This window comes from Urocampus carinirostris, chromosome 17 (genome assembly GCF_059441175.1).
Source record: "Urocampus carinirostris isolate Australia breed hairy pipefish chromosome 17, RoL_Ucar_1.0, whole genome shotgun sequence".
In the NCBI taxonomy this organism is placed as follows: domain Eukaryota; kingdom Metazoa; phylum Chordata; class Actinopteri; order Syngnathiformes; family Syngnathidae; genus Urocampus; species Urocampus carinirostris.
In genome coordinates, this window is record NC_142365.1 from 30871884 (window position 1) to 30899748 (window position 27865).

Consider the following 27865-nt stretch of genomic DNA (forward strand, 5'->3'; position numbering starts at 1 on the left):
TGGGACAGCAAGTGTATAAGCTTTTGTGATTGTGTTGGCTTCTCAATTTTGGTCAATACAGTATATTGAGTTTGGTTTCAACAATGTTTTGTCGCATTCCTGCGCATATTTCAATGTCAATTTAATTATTATTGATTGCTGCTTAGTTGATGAACATTGACAACTGTGTACGGAGTCCTCAAACGATGTGTTACTTTTCTGTACTAGACATTTCCCCACTTATTCTGTCAAGATCGCGATATTACTCCATAGGGACAATGGAAATCACATTCATCAATTCATGCGTGTCCCTAGTTAAAAGACAAGGCATTTGGCTACCAAAGGGAGTCATAATTACTCTCGCCGTTTGCCTGAGCTACATTGAATGTCTTCACTTTAAAATTCACAGCACTTGGCAGAAATCACATCGCGACACCATAAACATTCGGATTCTGCTGGTTTGCACCAGGTCCAAGCCAGCTGTATTGCAAGCCATACTGTTTAAAATGTAAAATAAAAGTAACGAGAAAAGTAATTGTAGTCCGGAATTTACGTTAGTGTTTTTTTTCTTTGTTTCCAGGCCAAAATGCTCCCAAGCTTCAGTTTAGGTACACATACTTGATGTTGAAGCCATAACTTAAGCGACTCTCAGCAGAGATTGTAATCATGTTTCATTACTCTGTTGGAAAAATTGGTATGGGGACAATTGACAACGTCTACTGACCATTTTGTCAACAATGTCTACTAATCATTGCAGCCCTAACCGTAACAGGAAGTGTTGACTTTGATAGAGAATTCTTGTTTTTGTCCCTATCTGTCCTCCCGCTTTGCAGGCATTCTGCTTCTTTTATGGGGTCCAGTCGCGTCAGTTTCAGCGGCGTGCTTCCACTTCCTCCTCAGGCACGTCTTTGTCCACCGACCTGGAAAGTGGAAGGTTGCTCGGTGACGACACAGACTAATTATGCAAACTCATTGGAAATATTTTACATTTTTACAGCCTATTTCTTTTTTGCTCCATTTCACTGTCTTCTTCGGATATATGCTCCACCCTCCCTCCCACCCTATGCAATAACAGTGGACCTTCTACATACGAGCAACTCTAAGTTACAACAATGTCGAGGAAAAGTGTTGCCTGACATACAACTGAAAATCCAAGACGCTAGACCTAAACAGTTCGAGAATGTTTACCGTCAGCATCTGTTCCCAGTTAGCATGTACATTTCTCACAACACTGACCTGATCTCGCGTGCTTAGGTTGCGCGTGTTTTTTATTTATTGCAACGCTTATGTATCATCAACTATCTCTTGCTCCCTCTATCCTCCCTCCCACACTCCTCCACTACGACACAAACGTCCCAGTTAGCACCACCAACTTCCTCCAAGGTCAGTGCACATAATAACATTTTATTTCATTAATATAATCTTATTTATCTTTTTACTGTATGTTTGTGTTTGGGTATGTTTTAATGATCCAGATCTTCCTGTTTGTAATTATATTTATGGTTAACTTAAATGATTTTGGGAGGTCAGGAATGGATTAATTGGTTTCAGTTATTTCTTATGGGGAACGTGTGTTCAAGATGCAAAAAATTCCAGATATGAATTAGAAACGAAATTGTAGAGGGGCCACTGTGTGAAATCATTTATTCATTAAAAAATCTTCTCGGACGGATGTAATGTTGCTTTTCTTTGTGAAACTGGTTTTCGGTGCCGGATTTTATGTCTACGAAAAATCATGTTTTCTGACTTTTCATGTTCTTGAGTGATTTGTCAGACTTTTCCTCCGTCTAAAAACTTTACTTATTTGATTGTTTACCTGTCTTTTGTTTGTCTGCAGTCCAAAATAGGCCCACTGGCAACTATTGAAAAAACACTTCAAATGTTGCTTGTATTCAAGGGACATATTATTATTTAGCACCACCTAATGTAAAAAAACTTTCATCATAAAAAGAAACAATTGATTTAAATAATAAGCAAAATACATGAACCATCATATAAACACTCGTGACCAATGTTCCCTCTAATTTTCCACGGGTCTGAGCGTTCACACAAAGTCGGTGAGCAACGCTTGGAACAACAGTGAGCAACAGCAATCCCGGTTCTTTTTAGTGAGCCGAGCTAAAGAAGCCGGTTCCCGAAAATCTCTGCTGACTTTACTTAACTTTGTTCTACTTCGACATTGACTTAAAAATACGACATTTAGAACACAGCGTCAGGCGAACCCTTGTATTTATACATTCATGCACTGTAACTTTGACTTTATTCGTTTCTTAATTAGCAATTTCAAGCCCTGATTTTTGTGAGCTGGCTAGATTTTCTTGTGCGCGGAAAAGCTCTGGGCAGTGCGCAATTGCGCACACACGCAGCTTAGAGGGAACATTGCTCGTGACCCTAGTGAGGATAAGAAGTGCAGAAAACAGATGAATGGATGGATCATATAAACATGCTTTTTTTTAATACCCGAATTAGCAATTATTTTACATAACAGCCTTACCTAGATTGAGCTAGCATAATTGTAAATAATCTTGCTGCTACGGGTCACCGAAAAACAAAAACCTTGCAAAAGGCTGTGCAAAATATGAGAAAAAAATATGCTTTTTGCTCAATTTGAGTACCTGTAGTTTGTATTCTTCCTTGTGCTTTTTGAAACTCGTTTTCTATTAACAAGGGGCATTGTGTATTATTTAGCTTGTTCTAGTGTTAAAAAAACTTAATTCCTTTAAAGAAATGATTTATTTGATTTGAAACTAAAGCAAACCCACATGAACTTTCATTTGAACTTTTTTTTTTTTATGTTCTTGTAGGTCAATAAATTTGTATTTATTTTACGTAACAAGAGGCTTAATAATCGACCTCCATTTACAGCTACAAACAGCCCAACAAAATCATAATCTTGTGAAAGGCTGTTCAAAAAAATGTGAAGAAAAATGGTCTGGTTTGGTCACTCTTAGCCTCCATAGTTTTTGTTCTCCATTGTGCTTTTTAGCACCTGTTAATAACATAATAATGATATTGTAACTACGTAGTAATAACCTGAGTTGTTATTTTAGAAATTCATTTCAAAGTGGTACCCTTTCGCGCTTATTGGTAACAATAAAGTATCTCTCAGGCTAAAGAAGGTTGGAAACTCCTGATCTATTTTCATATTATTACTTTTTATTCTGGTGTTCTTTTGTTTTTCTGTTTTTCTGTTCTGACATGAAAAACTCAAATTTAAGACAAACAAAAGAAAAATATTTTTTTGTATTTCGGGGTCCATATTTGCAGAAACTTTTTTTGTAAACTAAATTTTTTTTTCCAATCCAGTGTTTTGTATGTATGTGACTTGTTTTTAGAATGTCATACATTCCAACTTTTGACATTAGATTCTATCATGCACTCTACTCTACTCTACTCTACTCTACTCTACTCTACTCTACTCTACTTACATTTTACATAAAATAGAATAGAATGAAAACAACAGTATGTGCTTATTTAAAACCAGTTTCAATCTTGTACCAAAACGGAAATTTAAAGAGATCGACAGAGCGGTTAATTCACACACAAGGACTTGTCTCGCTTCAAAATAAAGCAGCCGTAAACTAAAATACTAATGTCGAGTCACCGTTATTGTTGTTGTTATAATTTAATAAGAGGTAGATTAAACAAAATTGTAGGCATTTCCAAGGGGAGAAAAGCGGTGGTCTAACACTCATAGTAGGGGTGTCTCAACTTTTCCGAAAGCGGGACAGATTTGGTCAAATGAAAATGTCTTTGTAGCATTTTTATTTGATTTCAAGGTCTTGAGAAAAAGTGATTTTCTTAACTGTTCGAACAGCTTCCAGTTGCTTTTCACAGCATTTGTTTCCAGAATGCGTTGTCTGGCAGTGACTCTTGATATTATATTTAATGAAAAACAGCCACAGTTTCTGTTTCGGATTTTGGTGAAAAAGTACTCCAATTTCGACCTCGTCCTGAATGTGGTGGCCTTCACAGTCAACTTTCCTTTTTTTATTTAATGTCGCCATGTCAGAAATGGGTTGGGCTAAAATTCTCATGCAAATCCAAGGGCAACGTGGCCAAAGGGCTACTGTGATCATTTGGTGTAATCTGTATTTTTGGACAAATTTATTTTATACTGCGTTCAACATTATTGGTGGGCCCCATTTCATTAATTTTATGACAAAAGTTGCGAGCCATTAACTGGCCCCCAAGCAAAACTTTGGATGCCTGGTTTAAAGCGATAGTGTTGGTGAGTATTGGGATGTGATTTTTATCCCTAACTGCCTCTCACAGGTTAGTCTTCATCACTAGGGACTCTTCTTAATCCCTTCATGTAGTGCTTTTTTAATTTAAATATATGCCAAGCAGATTAATTCCAGGATTGCACATAATATCTTGGTTTGTAATCTCCCTGGCATCTCGGTCATGACGGACTGCAGCCCATCGTTGAAACCCCTAGCGGCTGTATTTATTTTTTACCCCTTGGCCGCTCCCTCGCTTCAGATTGTAATCCGTCATGAATGAGGGCAGGGATTACATTGCTGACCTTGGCATTCATCTGAGCACAATGACCTTACCTGATCACCACGGAGGCCTCCAATGCGATGCGCTCAAAAGACTTTTGTTGCACTAAACAGATGAGGCGCTCGCGTTGCAGGAAAGTTTTTATGGAGATGTTTATTACCTCCGCCAAGGAGTTTTTGCTGGTGTTTACGGGAGACACCAGCTGCTTAAATAAAGACGCAGGACTACAATAACATGAGAATAAAGTGCAATGTGCTCGGTCATAAAACACTCCAGCAGTACATTGGGGTTCATAAATCTTATTAGCAATGTTGGACGTGTTACTGAAAATACTAATTAGTTACTAGTTATTTTATTCAAAAAGTAACTCAGTTACCCTCCAGATTACTGACACCAAAACGTAGCTCTTTACTTCATAAGTAACTATCCATCCATTCATTCATCCATTATCTGCACCGCTTAGCCTCAGTAGGGTCGCGGGGGGTGCTGGAGCCCATCCCAGCTATCTCCGGGCAGTGGGCAGGGGACACCCTGAACCAGTTGCCAGACAGTCGCAGGGCACACAGAGACAGACAGTTCGCTCGCTCATTTTATATATATATATACAGTAAGACCTCGGTTATTGCGGTTAATGGGGACCAAAACCACCCTCGATAAGTGAAAATCCGCGAAGTAGCGGCGCAGCTTAAAAAAAAAAAAATATATATATTTTTAAAAAATTATTATTTTTTTAGACCAGTTTAATGAGGAGCAAAACCACCAGCAAAAAGTGAAAGTGAATATATATATATATATATATATATATGTGTATATACGTTCGCGGGTTCAGAGCTTCGCGGGTCTAAAAAAATAAATAAATGAATAAAATAATTAAAATTAAAAAAAAAAAAATATATATATATATATATATATATATATATATATATATATATTTTATATATATATATGTAATAATAATAATAATAATAATAATAATTTCCTTGTATTGTCATTCTGTGTGACAATGTACACAGAACGAAATGTCGATATATATATATATATATATATATATATATATATATATATATATATATATATATATATTTATTATTATTTTTTTTTCTTAAGCATTTTTGAAGGGGTGACGCTACTGCACGGATTTTCACTTTACGCGGGTGGTCTTGGACCCCATTAACCGCGATAACCGAGGGATTACTGTATATATATATATATATATATATATATATATATATATATATATATACACAGTGGAACCTCGGTTCTCAACCATAATCCGTTCCAGAACCCTGTTCGAGAACCGATTTGTTCAATCACCGAAATCATTTTTCCCGTTAAAAATAATGTAAATCATTTTGATCCGTTCCAACACCCTGAATGTTTACCATGAATGTTTAACGTAAACATGAAGCTAACGCAGGCTAATCGTACGTTCGCGTTATCGGAATCTTCCGTACGAAAGATTATGCTAACATGAACGTGTAAAAATAAAAAATCAGGTCGTTTACAAGTCATTTAGCACCACAAGTGGCTACGGCTTCATTGGAAAGGGGGCTCCGTTCCAACACCCTGAATTTTGGGCTCAGTTCCAACACCCTGAATGTTTACCTCGAATTATAAAGCTTACCTAGGCTAATCGTACGTTCGCGTTATCGTAATCTTCTGTACGAAAGATTACGCTAACACGAATGTGTAAAAAAAAAAAAAGATAAAGAAAATAATTATGAATAGAATTTCTTACATTTGTGGTGGTCAGCAGAAGGCGCATGCTGTATTCCCTAGCAAGATCGGAAACTCGCTCACCTGTTTCATATTTAGCTATTATGTCTTTCTTAAAGGCAATAGTTGTACGAACAACTTTTCTTTTTTCACCTGTCCTGCTTGCACCGACCTTCTTTGGAGGCATAGTTAGGGGCTAAAACACTCCGTTCACCGATATTAAAAGCGAAAGCAAAAAGAGGCAAGTGCGCACGTGATAACAGTTGGTCACGAGGGGTGGGGGCGATCTACACCCGTACGCCGCTCAGCATCGCACTCTAGCGTATCCACTCACGCATTACCGGCGTTCGAACTCCGAATTTTTGATCGAACAGCGAAGCAAGAATTTCTCGAAATTTTTGGTCGAACTCCGATTTGTACGAATTGAGAGGCGTTCGAAAACCGAGGTTCCACTGTACTTCTCCTTTTCATGTTGGCCAGAAAGATCGTCCCCTTTTTCTTTGCAAAGACTCACCTTCCTTGCGTTTCCACTGGACTATTGGGTTACCTACACTTTTCGTTTTTGTCAGGACCGCAGGAGACTTTTATTTTTCCATTACCACAGGCAAAACTGAGGTTCCACTATATATATATATATATATATATATATATATATATATATATATATATATATATATATATATAAATTGCTTATTAGATTCAAGATTACTTTGCTTTGCTTCCTGGTCATGCTCGTACAGTCAGTTGTGGCCAAAATAATTAATTAAAATTTTGTGTTTATCTTACAACAAGACTGAAAATCTAATCTCTGAAACCTCAAAAACAGTACAAGAGAATTGTATCAGTTGTGTCAGAATTTAAGTAGTTAATGAGAATATTACAATTAGTATTGTTAATAAATAAATATAATAAAAATTGTTTTATATAATTCAAGGGGAGGTTCTTCTTTATTTTGCTTGACTGAATCAATTGTGCTGAAGAAGAGCAAAATCTATCTCAATGGAAACCAGTCAGCAAAGTTTAAAACACAAGGCATGCTTTTGGGGGGCCCAATAAAAATGTTTATTTGTTTGTGTGTGTAGGGTTAGGGTTTGTCATGATTACTAACTCTGATCACCTGGAGCAATCATGTGGGCGCCTTCTGATTGGCTGGCACTTCGCTCATAAGCGCGCTGCGCCCAGACCCCCTCGTCAGAGTGTACAATCTGTAACTCTGTGTGACTCTCCTGATATCCAGTTTATTTAAAACTCTGCTTACCTGTTTCTGCCTGCCTCCGACCCGACCTGTTTTCCGTCCCACGCTTCGATCTCCTCTCCAGCCCCGGTAAACTCGACCTGCCTGACTTCCGCACTTCGATTGGCCACTTGATCCGAAGCTATCTCTCCGGCTCCGCTGCTGACGTCTGACGGCCATCCCGTCTCCCGCAAGCCCTGTACGCTTCCTTAAATAAAGCACTGAAACGAATGCTCTGGGGTTTCCTGGTCTGTTCTGGTCTCCTGATAGGGTTAGGGTCCGAGAAAATCTATAAAGTTTGTATAGAGTTTAGATATGACCACAATCTTTCTCAAGAAGTCAGGTAGGTTAGCCTATATGTCACAAATACCCCAAAAAGCGGACTTCTTTTCATTTTGTTGACAGCATTTTTTCCCCAGAAAGACATTCCACTCTCCCAGGGCAGAAAGACATTGAATATCAACAGCATCTTTTACAGGCAGTCAGGTCAGGAACACCAGACGGGAAAACTGCCCCCCAAAAAGCTGAAAAATAGTTTTACGTCTTAATGGCGCTCAGTCATTCTAGTTCCATTCTACTAACACTTGTACTGTATACCCGATGCAGCATTTAGCACTGTGTGGAACACATCCCCCTTCCAAACAGGGGGGTGCGCAAAACCTTTATACAATATCAATTGCTGCTACCTACAGGGCCCGGAATGAATCAGGCCTGTTATGAGTTATGACGCAAGATTGTATTGGGTGTCATTGGAAGGTGTATGCAACTGATGAAGTACACTCAAGAGTGATATTACAAACATCTTTTTCCTTAAGCCATGTTTGCTATTTTAGTTATGAATGGCCCGTATGCGCATCAGAGTGGGAGGAGGGTCAGTCCATGTCATTTGAGACATTTTATTGTGAAGGGTCGGGTGGAGGTTGGGAAGGCAGGGGCCACAGTGCTGATGCCTTTGTGTAGTTTGTGTGTGGACAGGAAAGTGCCTGGACGGGACGCCCGGAGCAAGCGGTGCAAGGAAGAAGAGGTGGTGGCGGGGTTGGGGCAGGTGTGCGGCGGGGGGGCCTGGCGGCACACCCATCCCGAGGGCTCAGGAGACTCTGAAGACTGGACTTACCTGGCCTTAGAATTTTTACTTTGCAGGGGCTGCTTCAGGTAAGCTTTTCTGTTAGCTTTTTGTCCGTGGAAGTGACGTCATCTTTGGTAACCGTTAAATCAGGGATTTCAAACGTAGTTAGTGTCTGGAGCCAGTTCCACATTTTTTGTTCTCAGGCGGGGCAGACCAGTAAAAGAATGTCAACTTTAAACTTTTAGCTTACCGTATATTTTCAATATTATTCCTTATCATTCAGCCTTTAGTAGCTTACCCTACATTTTTAACCATGACAAGGGATTTTTCCAAGCATAACACATTTATTCAAAAACAATAATTTTTTTTCATGTTTGGTTTTGAATGCGTTCAATGGTTTATTTTAATAGTTGAGTAATTGCAGTTTTACACCTGAACCAAATGTCCATGCTATACAAACTCAACACGGCCCTTTCGGGCCTGGAGAAAGTATTTAGTTTGCATTTATTTAAAAAATCGTAACCTTTGATAGCAATAATGTAGAGATTTGCTTCTTTTTTGACAAACTAAGAAATTCATGTCTGAAAAAAAATCACCCAACTATGTTTGACATGCCTGGGTCAACAACCCCAAGGTGGTGCATTAAGGTTTATTGATTATAATTTCAAAAAACTTGTCAGATTGTTTTTCTGTTTTGGGGACAGTAAGTCGATTCTTTTCAAATGTGTTGATCAGTTAATTTGTCACATCTTTTTCGAAACATCCATAATATCAGTTACTGTTATTTCTCGTAACACTCAATTAAGTGTGCTGATTCATTATGTAGATCAGTAAGTCTTTTACCGTATGTGAGGTAGTGAATTAAAATGAATAGTTGGTCTATTGCTCACCAAGTTATTGTTCAGGTGGGCATCATGTTAATCAGGTTTTTGGTCATTATTAACATCAGCAAATTAGTTCATTAATGAGCTTGCTGGAGAAGTCATTTGGGCATCATGTTAATTAGGTTTTTGGTAATTATTAACATCAGCAAATTAGTACATTAATGAGTTATATATGTAGCAAATGATAATGAACATGAAAAAAATGCAAGGAATGAAAAACACATATATTATTTAAAATGACTTATGTTGTTTTTACGTTTTAACCACTGACGTTTGTTGTTCAGACTACATGCATTTAATTTTTAATACGTTTGTCAGGTACAGTCTGGCATTGCACTCAAGCTCTCTTTTGTAGCAAAATATATGCGTGTAAAATGCACAAAGCATGTGATCAAGCCTGAATGTTACTTTAATCTTACTGAGGCGAGTCGGACTCCATTTTGTTCAACTATCTGAAGGTTCTTTTTAAATGCGTCTGCATTTCCATGGTACTGCCAGGATACGCAAAGTCTGCTTTGCAGACCTTTGTATGTCAGAGAATTTGACATTTTCCAAGCAGTATTTGAATCACTTGAAGAGAGAACAGAACGAACCTTGTAATATGTATTGCACCTCAACTTATAAATATACAAAAAAAAAAAAAAACCATAGCAATTTCAACCTTTTTTATGCTCCACACATTTAAAGCCAACATTACAGAATCCCCCCAAAATGCATTTTGACCAATCTTAAGAGAAAAAAATGAGTCTTGGAGTGTATATGCTGTTGTCTAGTTGGGCTCCTTTCGTTCACTCACAAGAGTCGGCTCATAGACACGTTTTGTTGCTGCTGCATCCACGAATGTCAACAGCACTGGTGGCTTACTTTTTCGTGACTCAGTCCTCCTACGCCTTTTCTTTCGGCGCTTTAGTAAATATTTTTGTAATTGCTACCTAACTATATGGTAGTGGGTATTTTAAATGATGTAAACAACTCAGACAAGAGCGTAATGATGTGTAGCTGAAAACAGCGTCAGGTTTGCGGGAGCACCGCGCCGTTGGCGTTTCTCAGCCCAAAAAACGCAGCGCTTTTAAACATCAGTAACGGAAACGGCGGAAAAAATAATTAGTTAGATAGCGAGACAGATAATCTTGTTACTGAAAAACTAACGTCATTATTTAAAACGGCCTTATTCCCAACACCCTTGACTATTTGTTATCGTTTTTGTCGACAACGCCGACTCATCATTACAGCCGTATTGTTCATTGATAATCATCAATTCTAACTGTGACGCAGGGTTAAATGATCACGTCAACCAGACGAGTGTCTCCTGATGCACCCGAAGTACGCATCTCCTTCAGCCTTGACCACACACCAGGTAGACACACACTCACAGCTGCAGTCCACTCATCCAAAACACCGATAACGACGTATTTCAAGTGCCGTCTGATCATTTAAGTCCCTCCAAAGCCCGGTTGTGTTTACAATGTCTGGAAAACCCGGAGCTCACATGTCCCGCCCATCTACACACGCATTTTCTTACACAGTGCAGCCGCGACAGGTGTTAACCTGCCTCCCCCTGCCAACTAAACCCCTCCTCGCAAACCCCTGAGCCCATCGCGTTGTCACGTACCAAATGCTCGGCTTGTTGTCCGGCATGGCGGCGAGGACGTTTTTAGAAAGTTGCGTCACACACGCTCGGAATTGCAGCCGCGCGTCCTGCATGACTTCACGCACACATGGATCGTTTGATCCTCTCCCTGCTCCTGCAACCCACTTGACACTTCATTTGGTGTGCTGGATTGGGGTGAAAACAGATCTGGCTCAAGGCATAAACCCACCAAGCACCTCCTTGTGAAACTGTGACCAGCTCAGGCACAAAAGACTCATTAAAGCAAGGGTCGGGAATGTATAGTTTGAGAACCAGGTGTGGCTCTTTTCATGAGTTTAGTAATCCCTTGTTTTTTCACGGGTGTCAGATTCCAAAAAAGTCCTGCAATATATATGACTATAGCAAAATAACAATTATAGATCTACAAATAAAAACACAGAATTGCAGTTGAATGAATGGTTCTCTTTGTCATCATATAATTGTACAATAAAGTTGGAAGGCTTTTCATTTCAGTGTTAGAAAGCGATATAGATAGCGGCCGGCTAGCTGCACGATTCTCCAGTAGAGCCAGGTCTCAGTGATGATCAAAATACAAACTTCACAAATGTAGCAGTTTCCCACATGTTGTAGCTCCACGTCATCTGTTTCAACATTTAATTAATTAATTTCTTTTCAATGTAACAACCTCTTAAAATACTAGCTGTCGCTGTGCTTCACATTTTTTTTGGGTGGACACATTGACTTCTATGCTCTCCCGGCTGTTTGACTGACAGCATACACCAGCCTATTACAGTTGTGCACACAGAAAGTAATGCCCACCCAACACACACACCTCACTCTGCAACCTGCCCCGATGATAACTTTTGCGATGTGTTATCTGCTGCAGAACACAATGCATGATGAAAATCTGCTAAATATCAAAACCGCAAAAAGTAAAATGCAATACTGCAAGGGATTAATTTGTACATATATAGAAGCTAACCCAATAAAACTGCTTTCAAATAGCTACATATTAAAGGAAATTGAAGAAAATGTGTAGACCATTCTGTTGATGCAGTGAAACCTTCATATTTCTTGGCTTGTGCATTCCATAGAGCTTGCAAACAAATACTTAGCAGAGACACTCTATATCTATTTTGTCTCTGGGCTTCAAACCACTCGAGGATCTCCATTTCCATTTCTCTGTACTCGACGGAAAAATTAGGTTTTTGTTAAAATAAAAGTAAGTCTCCTAGATCAAATTCAAACACAGGTTTTACACATTGTATTGTTGACAATAAGTAAGAAACTGTAAAATATTTATCACGATTCAAACAATGTGATCATTTCTAAATGGACTGACAAACGATTGTTATAATGATGTAAGATAGGATAATTTGTTTAAAGGATTGATAGAATAAGTTATTTTGTGGACGTGTCTCTTATAAGCCTTGGGCTCCAACCTGTCATTTATCTTTTTAGGTGATTTTCTCATTTTGTGAAGTGATGTTTTGTTGTGAATGACTGAAAAAAAAAAAGAATAAACGAGAAATACAGATCATAACTGAAGTTTTAGGTTATGGGGGGGGCGATAGACGCATGTTAGGGAGGCAGGAACTTAGAGGCAAGGGAGCTCAAAAAGAGTAATTATTTTTGGTAACAAAAATGAGGTACAAAGTGCCAAATAAACATGGGTTCACAAAAGTTTGAAATATCCAAACAAAATCAAACCTAACAAAATCCAATTCAGAAACAAAGACTGAAACTGAAAAATGAAAACAACAAAGTAACAAAGAAAACATAACAAAACAAACCTGGCTTGTTGGTGGAATAAATCTAACATGTGACCTTTAAAATGTCCTTATAAAAAGTTCAGTATAAAAGGGCAAATGTTTGTAGTGATTGGACGTACCTGTTCCCAGTTGAAACCCCAGTCGGGGCCCTCTGGTGGTAGGAGGTGTATTCGACCCTAACATAAAGACTGTTTTTTTCAATTGACAGATGCACGAGATGCCAACAACCTTGCTGAGACATTCCCAGATCTTGAACAACGACTTCAGGTATGCGACGCCAATGTGTTGTCATGGAAAGAAAAAAGGATTCACTGATGGTGCATCTGTAGAACCTGGGAAATTGGAAACGATTTATTGACCAAACTAACAAAAAAATAATAATATTTATAGTTTTATGTATTAACATGCAATGACCTAATAATATTTAAACGGACATTGTGTCCAATTTAGGGCCTTTGTTTATTAGAACAAAATATATGACTAACAAGCAAAGAAAAATAATTGCTTCCTTTTAAAATGGATTGTTGTCAATGAGTGTAGTTTTTAAAGCCATATTTATTCCCTTTTTTTGCATTTTGGTTTAGCCGGTGTTGCCGTGCATGTCTCTGAAGGAGAGCGTGCATGTGTACAAGGAACATTGCAGGATGGCGAGGGAGTTCCATCAAGTCAAGCACGATATCGCTGCTCTGGAGGAACGCAAGTGAGTTGCAGTCATGTATGCGCAGTAAATATTCGGTAAATAATACACTCGGTCCTTTGAGTACTAATTAGTATGAAACATATTTTGAGGCAAAAGAGTTGCATGCCTCTGCATCTCCACACACTCGTCACAGTAATACGTTATCCAATTCATGCTATCAACCATTTAGTTGCATGTATTTATGCAACATTAGCACACTGTTGCTATGTCAAAAACAAATGCACAAAATAGCCGCTGTTGAAAGTAACAGCCATCAATCAAGCAGACATAAACAACAGATTAGCCAAACAATCTGTTTTCTCTTTTAATAGAAGGTTTATTTACGGTCCGCTGCAACCCAACACTAAAGACGCACACACATGCTAGCTTGGACAAACTAGCACACACATACGAACACATGCGCATCATTCAAAGTCACATACTGAGTCAGAGCAAGGGCTAGCTAGCAGGACTCTGAGAAACAATGTTCTTTTCTTTTTATACCGATGCGTGAGTCATGGCCGTCCGGCTGGGTCGGCCTACTCGCCACCTGCAAGCGTGAATCACGTCTTCTGACAGGAATCTTGCTTGTCCCACTTGTCCGGCCGGTGTCTCCTTCCTCTTGTTCGAATTCCCAAGCGACGCCAACGAAGCCAAAGCCATCAGACCCGTTCGGTGTATGTGGCCGCTCGCTGGTCCTGTTCTCTGAAATTGTTTACACAGAAGTACCCGTTTGCTTTCACTTTGTGAATGATGGCTGGAAATCTTATAGGGTACGAGGTATGGCTTTTTATGGATAGGATCAAGAAGTGTAGTGCATTTAATATTAATAATAATTATAATAATAAATGTATTTACAAAATGCCTTTCAGGACATCCATGGTCCCTCTACACAAAATAGATAGATAGATAGATAGATATACTTTGTTCATCCCCGAAGGGAAATTCACATTTCCAGCAGCATCCCTGAGCTGAGAACAATCGAGAACAATCGAAAATAACACGGGAGCTGCTGGAGTGGCTGCCATTCGTGACGGCGCCGGAAGAAAAGATTCAATTTGAATCATGTACAAACAAACAAACAATTGAATCATGTACAAACAAACAAACAAACAAAATATTCATGTTTCAATATAAAACTACAATAAAACCACCAAGCAATAAAAACAAAAATTAAAAAACAGAATACAGGGAATGGGGGCTGAGTGGTTGAAAGCTCTGCTCCCCATGGAGCTGAGACGAGCAGCGGGTACGGTGGGATGGAAGAAGGCGGAAGATCTGAGGTTGTTGTATGGTGTGGCAATGGGAAGAAGGTCAGAAAGATAGGGAGGGACAAGGTTATGGATGTCCTATCAGGTGTAAAGAAATATTTTGTAGGTTTGGTTGATCAGGAGTCAGTGGAGTTGTTGGAGGACAGATGTTATTGGGGGTTTTGGTGATAATGCGGGCATCAGAGTTCCTGACCAGCTGAAGTTTATGGAGGTACTTTAGAGGTATGGGCGAAGACAGTTGATAGAGCGCAGGTAAAAGTAAGCAGACCGGGTGATGTTAAGATGTTTCAGAAAGGCAGGAGGTGAGGAAGGAAGGAGGAAGTGTGGAGTCTAGTTAGGAAGAAAGGTAGAGTTGAAGGCAATGTTTAATTTATTGCCTAGGTAGGAGCCATGGAGAAGGCTCAGAGGAGAAAGACTTAGGTTGTATGAATTGAGTGTGTCCTGTGAGGTAGGAATGGAGGAGGGTGCGGGTTTTGCCAATTGAAGACAGCCTACTGACAGAGAGTGGTGTGAGAAATGGTAAGACAGCACTAAGGTCGAAGAAGATGAAAAAGAGGAGTCAGCTGCAGTAAGGAGGTAATTGGTGATTTTGATAGGTGCAGTTTTTAGGCTGTGACGTGGACGAAAACCGTAATGAAAGGGTTCGAAAAAATCTCATCTCATCATGCGATTACAATAATCCCTCATTTTGCGTGGGGTTGCATTCCAAAAAGGTCTTGCAATGGTCAAAAATTATTTTTGTACTGTCAAATGTATATTTAGATTTTAAAAATAATAGTTCTGCTATCTATAGACCAGTTAAAATTTACAGTAGACTAGTTCACACTTCAGGTCAATTTAAGAATAATTGACTTTTGTCGGCTTGCACCTACCTTAAATACATCATGAATGTTGGTGGGATAAACAATAACTGATTATGACAATTAATCAATAATAATTAATATTACAAATATGATAATGTATTATTATTAAATGTATATTATTTAAAATATACATAAATCATAATGTTAATAATGTTATTATTGTTGTTATAATAATAATAATTATTATTATTCGTATATACAATCTACTGACAGCATACACCAGCCTATTACAGTTGTGCACACAGAAAGTAATGCCCACCCAACACACACACCTCACTCTGCAACCTGCCCCGATGATAACTTTTGCGATGTGTTATCTGCTGCAGAACACAATGCATGATGAAAATCTGCTAAATATCAAAACCGCAAAAAGTAAAATGCAATACTGCAAGGGATTAATTTGTACATATATAGAAGCTAACCCAATAAAACTGCTTTCAAATAGCTACATATTAAAGGAAATTGAAGAAAATGTGTAGATAGATAGATAGATATACTTTGTTCAGTGTAGTGGTTAGCGCTTGTGCGGCACAGTTCATGTCATGGGAACCTGTCGTGGGTTCAAATCCAGCTCCAGACTTTCTGTGCGGAGTTTGTATGTTCTCCCCGTGCTTGCGTGGGTTTCCTCCGGGCACTCCGGTTTCCTCCCACATTCCAAAGACATGCATTTCAGGTGAATTGGCCGGTCCAAATTGTCCCTAGGTGTGAATGAGCGAATGAGTTGTCTGTCCCTGTGTGCCCTGCGATTGGCTGGCAACCAGTTCAGGGTGTCCCCTGCCCACTGCCCGATGATTGCTGGGATGGGCTCCAGCCCCCCCGCGACCCTACTGAGGATAAGCGGTACGGCTAATGAGATGAGATGAGATGAGACAATCTACTAGCTACCATCAGTAGTCTCAAACCTACAGTCTATAGTAGGCATTGGTAGCAAACATAATTCCCTGACACTTATCCTACACACGCCTACAAAGGCATTCGGCATTTAAGGGAATTACAACGATACAACATGGTGTTTCTGTAGTGCAGTGGCAAGCACATTTACCCGACTCGTGAAGGGTCCCCGGGTCGAAACCGGGTGGGAACATTTTTTCACCTGGAGAGGGATAGGCTCTAATAAATACCTTATCGGTAGCATGGCAGAGCAGTGGTTAGTGCGTGTGCGGCACAGTTCTAAGGTCATGATATCGAACCTTCCTGTGTGGAGTTTGCATGTTCTCCCCGTGCTTGTGTGGGTTTCCTCCGGGTACTACGATTTCCTCCTAAAACATGCATGTAAGGTTAATTGTCCAGTCCAAATTGTCCCTAGGTGTGAATGAGCGAGTGAGTTGTCTGTCTATCTGTGCCCTGCGATTGGCTGGCAACCAGTTCAGGGTGTTCCCTGCCCACTGCCCGAAGATAGCTGGGATAGGCTCCAGCACCCCGCGACCCTACTGAGGATAAGCCGTGCAGATAATGGCTGGATGGATGGATAAATTCCTTGTAAAAAATAGCATGTAAAGAAAAATGTATCCAGATATTTGAATGTTGAGGACACTGGGGTCTAGAGTGGCATCAAATCAACACATTTTAATTATTAGTACATTTTTAAAGATTTTATACATATCGAGTCAAGTCAAGTCACATTTATTTATATAGCCCTTAATCACAAAAATGTCTCAAAGGACTGCACAGGACTACAATTACACAATTACCTGATCTTAAACCAACATGCAGGCAGGGAACACCTCAAAACCTCAGCGTGAGGAAAAAGAGAAACCTTGAGAAGGGGCCTCACAAGTGGTAATCCCCCTTCCAGGATGACCAGGGTGAAATAGATTTAGCATTACAGTACACAAACATAGTAAACACTCGGTAACATGTTAAAAAATTGTCTGGAAAGTGCATGACAGCAACGACGCCCCCAGCCTGTAAACTAGTCCATATAATATTCTTTATTCATATATTAATCTATATGCATATTATCATGACATTTTTACTTTTTGGGGAATGGGATTAAATGTAAATGGCCTGCATTTATAAAGCGCTTTTCAAGTCAATGAAGATCTCGCAAAGCGCTTTACAATGTGGTTCACACTTACCCATTCACACACACTCACATAATGAAAGCGGCGTCATTCATGCAACGCAACTACCTGCTTACCGGGGGCTTCCGAGATTCAGTGTCTTGCCCAAGGACACTTCGACATATAACAGGCCGGAAATCAAACCTGCGACCTCTTGATCGCAAGACGAGCTTTACTTCCTGAGCTACTGCCGCCGAACTGTGATCAAAAAGCTCGATGGCCGCATGTGGTTCAAGGGCTCTAGTTTTGCCACATCTGCCCTAAAGCTATTTCCACATCAGTGCCGTGGACTCACGAGAGGCAGGCGAGGCCATGCCTCACATAGAAACATAAAAATACAAATTATTTTAAATGTTTATATTTATTCAGTTTTAAAGTTCTTTTTCTTTTAATTTCACCTTTTGATTTTCTTTTTCAAATCACAGAATTTTCACACTATAGTCTGAATGTATTGAATACAATGAGTATGTAACTGAGCCTAGCATCTGCAGATGCAGAGTGAGGCACACAATTCTCTTGCTTCATGGCTGATGACGATAGTGAGAATAAGGATTGTGATTTGGCGCACACTTAGCCCCAAACAATAGAATTAGTGATACAATTAGCAAGCTTACAGCAAGCCATCCAGTATTTTTTTCTCATTCCATGAAATGGTTATTATAATAGAGTATTAGCTATCTATTGATGATTAAATCATGAGGAGCAGTATGTAACGTATTACTGTGATGAGTGTGTGGAGATGCAGAGTGAGACATGCAACTCTCTTGCTTCATGATAAAGAGTGGTAGTGAGAACAAAGATTCTGATTTGGCATACACCTTAGACCCAAATACTAGAGTTAGCAATGGTATTAGCAAGCTAACAGCAAGTCAGTCCATTCAGCATTTTTTTTTCTCTATGCATGAACTTGTTTAAAAAGGAGGATTTTCCCATCTATTTTTATTCAAGAGGAGCACATATACCTTTTAGTCAAAAGTGGTGTATGTAATTTCAAAAAGATTCTACTCGCTGACGCCATCTTTTTGATGAAATAATCATTGCAACTCCTTTTGGTGCACATGCAATTATGTGACATTCTTAGACGCACTCAAATAAAATCTTCCTTTTTCATTTTTTTGGGGGGGATTGGGTTGGCATTTGGACTGTATTTGAAATAGTCCTTTCTTACTTTCACTATTTTCCTCCTACAATTAAAGAAAACTATGACCACGTGCTTGATATCACTATGTCCCTCACTCTAAACCCCAACATTATTTCGGAACCTTAAAATCAGTTTAAAACCCTAACTTGTAGCCCAAACCCTATCCCTACACCTAACTCTAGCTATAACCCTAGTTCTAAACCTATTTTGGAACCCTACATTTGGTTTAGAACGCTAATTGGAAGCTCAAACCCTTCTTTCTAACCCTAAACCTACACCTAACTCTTACTGTAACCCTAGCCCCAACAATATTTCAGAACCTTAAAGACCTAAGAATGTTAGCCCAGCACCTAACCTAAGAAATATGGCAAAAATGTCAAACGTTAACAAGGACAGTCTGAGATGAGTCAGCGGACTAGTGTCTGGACCTGAAGCATGTCAACGTCTGCATCGACCAGCCGGCAGAGATAGGAAGATCCGTCAAATTTTTACACGTTAGTCAAGTCAAGTCAAGTCATTTTTATTTGTATAGCCCTAAATCACGAAGAGTCTCAAAGGGCTTCACAGATTGTTACACTATATTACACAAACTATTTTCAACCGACAAGAGGAGTAGGTTATTCGTATGCAATGGAGTAGAAGTGAGTTTTAAGTTTAGATTTAAACATTTCCACTGAGGTTGCAGATCGGATCTCAGGGGGAAGAGCATTCCACAGCACCGGTGCCCGGATGGAGAACGCTCTCGAACCAGCAGAAGACTTCTTTGCTCTCGGGGTCATCAGAAGACCAGCACTCTCAGATCGTAGGCTTCGGACCGGGACATAGTGGCAGATCAGATCTGAAAGATAAGAGGGAGCAAGTCCATGTATGATTTTGTACAATACTAAGAGAACTTTGAAGTCACATCTTTGGCTAACTGGGAGCCAATGCAGGTTAGCCAAAATCGGTGTTATGTGATCGTACTTTTTTGTCCTAGTTAAAAGCCTCGCTGCGGCATTTTGTACTAGCTGAAGAGACTTGATTCTGGACTTCGGGAGACCGGAGAGTAGTGCATTACAGTAATCGAGACGGGAGGTAACAAATGCATGAATTATTGTTTCCGCATCAGACTGAGACAGTATTGAACGGATTTTGGCAATGTTACGAAGATGGAAGAAAGCGGTTCTAGTAATTTTCTTTACATGCATCTCAAAGGTTAGATCAGGGTCAAATATGACACCTAAATTTTTAACTGAGTCACTCTGTGTGATGTGACATTTGTCAATGTTCACAGCAGTTTTTGAGAATAAGTCACGGCATTTAGATGGACCAATGACTAACATTTCGGTCTTTTCAGAGTTAAGACGCAAGAAATTGAGTGACATCCACTCTTTTATCTCAGTGAGACAGGCCTCCAAATTTCCACAGTTTAGTATGGAAGATTCCTCCAACGGAAGATATAGTTGAGTGTCGTCTGCATAGCAGTGGAAGCTGATATTGTACTTGCGAATAATATCACCTAGTGGAAGCATGTAAATGTTGAAAAGTAGGGGGCCGAGCACTGAACCCTGCGGAACACCGCAGGTAACATTAAAGGGCTCAGATGTCGTTTCACCATATTTAACACAGTGCGTCCTATCTGAGAGGTAGGATCTGAACCACGAGAGGACGGTTCCTGAGAGACCAATCCATTTTTCCAACCATTCTAGTAGGATATTGTGGCGCACTGTGTCAAAAGCAGCACTAAGATCCAGCAGCAGCAAAAGTGATGATGCGCCAGAATCCATTGACATTAGGAGATCATTTGTTACCTTGATCAGAGCTGTCTCAGTAGAGTGGTTAGCCCTGAATCCTGATTGCATGGATTCAAAAAGGTTATTCTCAGATATGAAAGCATTCAGCTGCTGTGCCACTACTCTTTCGAGTACTTTAGAGAGGAAAGGTAGGTTTGACACAGGTCTGTAATTACTTAAGATTTCTGGATCAAGGTTGGGTCGTTTCAGTGTGGGTTTAATAACGGCGGACTTAAAAGCTGCTGGAACTACACCTGAGGAGAGTGATGTATTTATAATATTTAGAACTGAAGGCCCAAGGACGCTAAAAAGACTTTTAATAAGTGAACCTGGGAGCGGGTCGAACTGGCAAGTTGTCGGTTTGGCCGCATTCACCACTTGTTTGAGATCATCAAGTGACAGTTCACTAAAACCGGCCATTTTCCCAGGGCAGCCACCCTGTCGTGCATTTGTAAATTTCAGTCCTTTAATACGTGTGGTACTAACAATATCTTTTGCAATTTCTTCCTGTATGCATTGAATCTTCTTAGTGAAGAAGACCATTAAGTCCTGAGCAGAGTGTGTCGAACTATCTGCGATAGTCTGTTGCCTTGTAAGGGATGCTACAGTGTCAAAAAGGGCTTTGGGGTTGTTCTTTTGAGATGCAATCACCTTCGAAAGGTAGGCCGATTTTGCAGAGGCAAGGGCCGCTTTATACTTTAACAAGCTGTCACACCAGGTTTTATGGAAAACCTCAAGCTTGGTAGCGCGCCATTTTCTCTCCCATTTCCTGCATTCTTTTTTAAGGGTTCTAGTTTCATCAGTAAACCAAGGTGTGCGTCTTTTAGGACGTGATTTTAGTTTTATGGGCGCTATTGAATCCAGCACACTAGTCAGGGTGGTATTGAACTCATTCATGAGTGAGTCAATCGAGCCATTGTATTTAGGAAAGGACGCAACTGCTCCAGGAAGGAGTTCAAAGAGCTCAGAAACTGTGCCAGTGCTTATATTGCGTCCGCTAAATCCCTCAGCTTTTTTAACACTACATTTAGTTAGCACCTCAAATGTCACTAGATAATGATCAGAGATAACGGTAGTACACGGTAACACCATAATGTTTGAGGTTAAAACTCCTCGAGTCAGAATCAAGTCTAGCGTGTTCCCATTTTTATGGGTTGGCAAATCAACCAATTGATTAAAACCAAATGCATCAATTAGAGAACTAAACGCAATAGTAAGTGAACTGTGTGGGGAGTTCATATGAATGTTAAAGTCTCCCATAATTATCATTTTGTCTGCATAGGTTACTAGTTCAGACAAAAGTTCAGCAAATTCGTCTAAGAAAGTTGTGTATGGCCCAGGTGCACGATAGATAGTTATTACGTCAATTGACAATAGAGAGGACCGCATCACAAGAGCCTCAAACGTTTTGTAATTATTAGAGGTACGTGGATTAAATTTGAGCGATTTTTCAGAGATTAGCGCAACACCACGTGCGCGCTAAATGACTACTCCTATGTTTTTTATTGACGTTCACGCTGTTTTGTGTATTGTTACCCAATTCTAAATCTATTGCACTCTGACCATCCTGGAAGTGGGATTACCACTTGTGAAGCCCCTTGTCAAGGTTTCTTATTTTTCTCATGCTGAGTTTTTTTAGTTTTTCCTTGCCCGCATGTTGGTTAAAGATCAAGGGATTGTGTAATTGTAACCTGTGCAGTCCTTTCAGTAAGGGCTATACAAATAAATATGATTTGACTTGACAATCACTTCACCTAAAATTCAAGCACTTTTCAAAACTTAAAAGCACAACATTGAAATTCAAGCATTTTCAATGATTTTAAACGAACCCTGTAAATAAGATGTAGGTTTATTTATTAGTAAATCTCACTGCCATGATTAAATTTTAGCATACAAATACTAACAGACTTTTTATTGCCTTATCATTTCCAGGTGTCAACTTCTGGCTGAGTTGGTGGAGGACCAGAAGGTAGCGGCAGAGATTTCCCGGCTGGAAGACGAGTTTCGCCGTCTTTCGGAGGAAAACAGCACGCTAGTGATGGCACACGACGAACGTTCGCAACAGTTGCAACGGCTACGAAGGCCTGAGTCGTCCTGACCGTACGCTTGCCTGGAAACCGCTCTTCCCTTTTTTTAACGAGCCACGCACAAATGCGACATGACCGTCGGTTATTGTGCCGCTGATGTCAGTGTCTTTGCGGAAGCAGAGATAAGCATTTCAATGCGCGACAGATGCTAAAGTCGCTGTTTTCGTGAGATCCGTGCGAAGGCAGCCTAAAGTGCAGCTATGCGTTCCAGAGGGAAGTCAAGGTGATGTTTGTGATCATTCAAACTTCCGAAACAGGCCTCGATGATGTACAGTTTTGTATATGAGGCATTTGATAGGGAAACAGGGTCAGAAGAAAGTTGAGTCACTGGGAATTGTACACGAGTAACTGTGGTGTAACTAGAATAGCTGTTGAAAAAATGTCCTACAAATACACATTGCCTTGTATATATATTGCACCCCCAAGCACTTTGTGACATATTGTCAGATTTTAGCCTTAAACCCCATAGCTAAAAAACTCAAATATTTTCCGAGAATCAACAACATGTGAGACACAGCAGTGAAAACAAACTAAAATTATTTCACATTTTATGTTGTGCTAAAAAATAAAAAATGATAGACACCTTTGAGTTAATACTTTGTACAGCTTCATTTTGCTGTTATAACAGTCACTAGTCTTTTTGGGTATGTCTCTATAGGTTTTGCACAATTTGAAAAATAGATATTTGCCCATTCTTCCTTACAAAACAGCATAAGTTCCTTAAGGTTTGATGATGATTGTTTTCTGTACAGCAATTTTCAGATCATTCCACAAATGTTCCAAAGGATTGAGGTCTGGATTGTGGCTTGGGCATTCTAACACCTTTATTTTGTTGGTTTGAAACCATTCTGTTGTAGATTTTGCTTTACGTATAGAGCCTATGTCCTATTGTGAGTTGAACTTGCAACTTATTCTCAGCTCTCTTGCAGACTCCAAAAGATTTTCTGCCGGAATTGCCCTGTATTTGGTTCCCTCAATCTTCCCATCAACTCTAATGATCTTTCCAGTCCCTGCTAAAGAAAATCAACCACAGAGGATGATGCTGCCACCACCATGATAGACAGTGGGACTGTGTTTTCGGAATAGGGTGCAGTGTTACTCTTACATCAAACATAATGCTTCGCATTCGTCCCAAAAAGTTCAATTTTGGTCTCATTTGACCAGAGCTCCTTGTTCCACATGTTATTGTGTATCCCATGTTCCTTCTTAGGTACGCCAAACGGGCCTTTCTATGGAATTTTTTTAGAAAGGGTTTTCTTCTTGCCATTTTTCTAGAAGGTACCGCTATTAGTTGTCTTATGCACAGATACTCCCACCTCACTTTGCATGCCTGTTGGTCACCAGGTGATCATGGGCCTCCTGGTCACTTCTCTCATTATCTGTCTCTTTGTTAGCCAAAGGTTTAGAGGGATGCCCAAAGCTCGGTAGGTTTTTAGAGGCTTGGTGCTCTCTCAATTTTGATATAATTAATCGCTCAGATGGGAGATGTATAAATGTGTTTGTTTTGCTGTCTGTTTTTCTCATATCCAGTTCCTGCTTTAATCTTTTCCATATCTTTATCCCAGACCTGCCTGCTGTCCGTTCAGGTGCCTTTAAACTGATACTTAATTAAACACAGTTGCAAGTCATTGTTAGTCCTTTAGGTCATAATGGGATTATTTGGAAGTCATTAGGGAACTTCTGGAGTCAGTTGTCTGAGCTGAGCAAACAAGAGGCATATATTTTTGTAACACCAACTTTTCACGTTTTTTTGTTGTAGTATAATATACCATTTAGAAATAATTAGGTTCCATTTCACCATTGTGTCTCACATGTTGTTGATTCTTAAAACATATTTTACGTTTTTTAGCTTGAGGTTTGAAGCCTGAAATGTGGCAACATCACAAAAAGTTCTTGGGGAGCCGATATTTTCACCAGGCAGTTTTTAATCTGGTCCAGTACTTTAACTTAACTGTAACGTTATTTTATAGTTTCAGTCCAACCATAAATATCAAAAATACAAAAACAGGTATTTCAATTTAAAGCCAGAGTGTGTATTACATAACAACATCTAGTGGTGTAAAAATTCTTACTTCATTTTTAATAAAACACTGTTGATTCAAAATATAGTCACAAACGCGCAGGGATGGGTTGTGCATTTTACACCCAAGCCTTCAGTAGTACTACATCTGAATTACTTCAATAACAATGTTATGGCAATAAAACATGTACTACAGGTGCAACTGGATGTATATAAAAAGGCATCATTAATAACCTCATAAAATTGTATTATTTAGGAATACAGATGCTGCCCTACTTACGAACAAGAAGTTGAATTTGTTCAAGTTTCACTAGTGCTATATTTTGTATGGAATGTATGTTTAAGGCTTGTATAAGCAACCTGTATTGTTTTGTAACTGAAAATAAACGTTTAATAAAATAACATGCTCTATAACGTTACAAAGCAGGCTGAATGATAAAACAGAGTACTGAAAAAGAATGCTACACATTAGGCGTCAAGATTCTGTGGTCTGTGACGCCCTTTGAGACTCCTTGTGATTAAGGGCTATACAAATAAACATGACCTGACTTGACTATAAAGATGAATAAAGTTAAGTTTAACTTACTTTTGAAAGAGTTAAGCGACTTCCTCCTCCGTGGTAAAAAGTAGACGAAAAAAAAAGCGATCCAACCGTTTTCTCAACCGCATCAAGTTTTCTCATTCCACTTTCACCTCAAAAGAAACGACTCGCCTCTTCACGCTTTACAACAAGCATATTGAATGGATGCATGAGATATTAAACAATAAAAATGTCAAAGGTACAAGAGGTACAGTGCAGTGTGTTTACACACTGACTAGGAAGTAGAGGCCGGATTTTTTTTCCGAGGTGGATGCTGGGTGACTTCTCACAGCGCCACGCGGCGGAAAGAAGCACTACAGCACTGTCCTCTACCTGGAAAAATGTGCACACAATACAAAATCTAGTTTACAGCAATGTCCGGATATTTTTTGACATCACGAAAAAAATGTTTGTAAATACTGTGTTGCGTAAGTCGAATGGTCGTAAGTAGGGAAGCGTCTGTATATCCTAATCTTACTCACCAAAAATCTTTTTTTTTAATGTGCACAAAATCCATTCTCCTTTCTTTATTCCTTTATTTCAGGACTACTTTTTCAGTTTTATCAAGAAGTTATTTACTATCGCCATTGAAGCTAATGCTCAAAGTTGAGCCTTTCCTGTCAGATTTCTGGCCTATGTTTTTATTCGATTTAGGGATAAAATAATCTGTTCAAGAAAGGCAGTGGTCACATTTTCATTGTGATAGAACGAATTAGTTTGTAATACCACTAACGTATCCTTACGGCTTTGAAAGGCCTTTTTCCCGTCAACTTTGAAACCTGATTTGCTAAACCAACAGCTTTATCAACACTGATGTTAAATGCCTTAGGGTCTGCAGAATTGATTGTGAAGGCCACCGGGTAGATTTCTGAGAGGGTCAAAAGGTAATGGCTGAAATGTCGTTGGTTAAATGTTGAATGTGGAAGTACGTATCCGTAAGTACTGCGGCCAGTGGAAAATCAATGAAAGGACAGACAATTTGAAATTAATAAATAAGTGTCAATGAACAAAATATAATTACCATCAAAAGATTTGTAGGCCAGCAGAGAAGGTGTTGCAAGCCCTGACAGCCCACCAATATAAACACACATGTACTATTTCATACATGTAACTTTTTTTTACATATGACATGTTTGAAGGCCTGCAAACGTAGCTCACCCCGGTGGTGATTTTAGGCCAAAAAGCCGAGCCCTGCAAGCGATGGTAACAGAGTCCCGTAATTCAGGCATTTTTATCTTTGACTTTGTTTCTATTGTTTCCTTCTCTAGCCACTTATGATAGCCACTCTGCTGCAGGCTACGGTTCACCCGCCTCCCATAGCAAACGAACATTACTTGACAAATTCTAGTTTGCTCTTGCAATCTTTTACCTGCCTTTTTTAGTAGGCTCTCCCCAGCTGCTTAAGTTAGCCATTTTAACCACCTCCGACCAACTCCAGCTATTTGTTCCTTTCAGATGCTTCAGTTTTATTTAGCTTACTCCTTTTGTTGTTGCTCGCAGGGGAATATCTCCAGCATTCATGTCCTGTCACTGTCGGTAATTTATTAAAAATATGGAAGTAGGCTTCTGAATTCTGCAGTGTGATGTATTTCATTGTGTGTCTTCTTCGAATGCACAGGCTTTAGCTCGATTTGAAGGTACCTTTATTGGTGAATTATTACATGCTGTCTCTTTAAGCAAACATAAAATAGGTTGAAAGATTTTCCACACAAAAAGAAGATGAATTCTACCACTTTCTGGTTACACTCATGAAAGAACTTACCTTTTAGAGTCCAAATTAGAGATCTTGTAAGCTGAAACATGCACATTTACCACATTTAAGGTTTTTTTGTCGTCTGTAACGTTGTTTCATTTAAAATTCTAAGTTTTGCAACATTTTGTGACTGCATATCTCTTTAACTAGTGAAATGAAGTCAAACATCTTCAAAGTTTGCATTGGTGAAACAGTCCTGTGACAGCACCCAAAGCAAAATTTTGCCTGACAAAACTAAACAAATAGACATTACTTGCAATTTATTGACAGTTGCTGTGTCGTATGTGAAAACATCATCTTACAATAAAGTGAAACGAACATGTGTTAGCTTGCTGTCTTTCTTCCATGAAAACAGGAAGTAGAGTTGAAGCTCTTACCTGATTGGTTGCGTTGAAGTGTATGACACAATCTGACTGCAATCTTCTGGTTTCTGAAATACACACACATGCTCTTTCACAATACGGAATGTTTTATAAACAGTGTCAAGACACTTGAGTAGGCAGTGTTGGGCACGTTACTTTAAAATTATTTTTTATTATAGTTACTCACTACTTCTTCCAAAAACTAAGCTGAGTAAGTATCTGGATCACTCTGTAGTAAAAGTAACAAGTTACCAGGAAAAGTAACTATTTCCGTTACTTTAAGGAGAGGTTGTCGTATGTCAAAGAATTTGACATTTTCTGAGCAGTATTCGAGTCAGTTAATGGAGAATAACTGACTGGTATTTTAATAAAACTGGTATTTTTGTAATGGAACATTTTAATATTTATTGCACTTCACTAGAAACAGATTTATCCTACACTTGAAGTGTAACAAATATTAGCAGTCAACGCTATTGTTGGGAGAGTTTCTTTAAATTGTATCTACAGTGGGACCTCGCTACTTCGC

General features: G+C 39.3%; 2 protein-coding genes across 5 annotated transcripts in view; both read left to right on the forward strand.

Annotated features, from left to right (window-relative positions):
* The window catches only part of LOC148349779 (glutamate receptor ionotropic, kainate 1-like), a 33441-nt gene extending 31790 nt beyond the window's left edge, over nucleotides 1-1651 (forward strand). For all 3 annotated transcript variants that reach the window (XM_088321757.1, XM_088321758.1, XM_088321759.1), the window contains one exon: nucleotides 813-1651. In XM_088321757.1, coding sequence (XP_088177883.1) covers nucleotides 813-938 — 126 coding nt within the window. In that variant the 3' untranslated portion in view covers nucleotides 939-1651. The remainder of the gene's footprint in view (nucleotides 1-812) is intronic.
* On the forward strand, nucleotides 1261-27300 carry map3k7cl (map3k7 C-terminal like). 2 transcript variants are annotated; one of them, XM_088321760.1, is made up of 5 exons: nucleotides 1261-1362; nucleotides 10661-10742; nucleotides 12957-13015; nucleotides 13333-13448; nucleotides 22470-27300. In XM_088321760.1, the coding sequence occupies exons 2-5, from the start codon at nucleotides 10667-10669 to the stop codon at nucleotides 22633-22635; spliced, it is 417 nt and encodes a 138-aa protein (XP_088177886.1). In that variant the 5' UTR covers nucleotides 1261-1362; nucleotides 10661-10666; the 3' UTR covers nucleotides 22636-27300. The 2 variants fall into 2 exon arrangements, with proteins under 2 accessions (XP_088177886.1, XP_088177887.1); XM_088321761.1 differs by lacking the exon at nucleotides 1261-1362 and adding an exon at nucleotides 8503-8587.
* The last annotated feature ends 565 nt before the right edge of the window (nucleotides 27301-27865 follow it).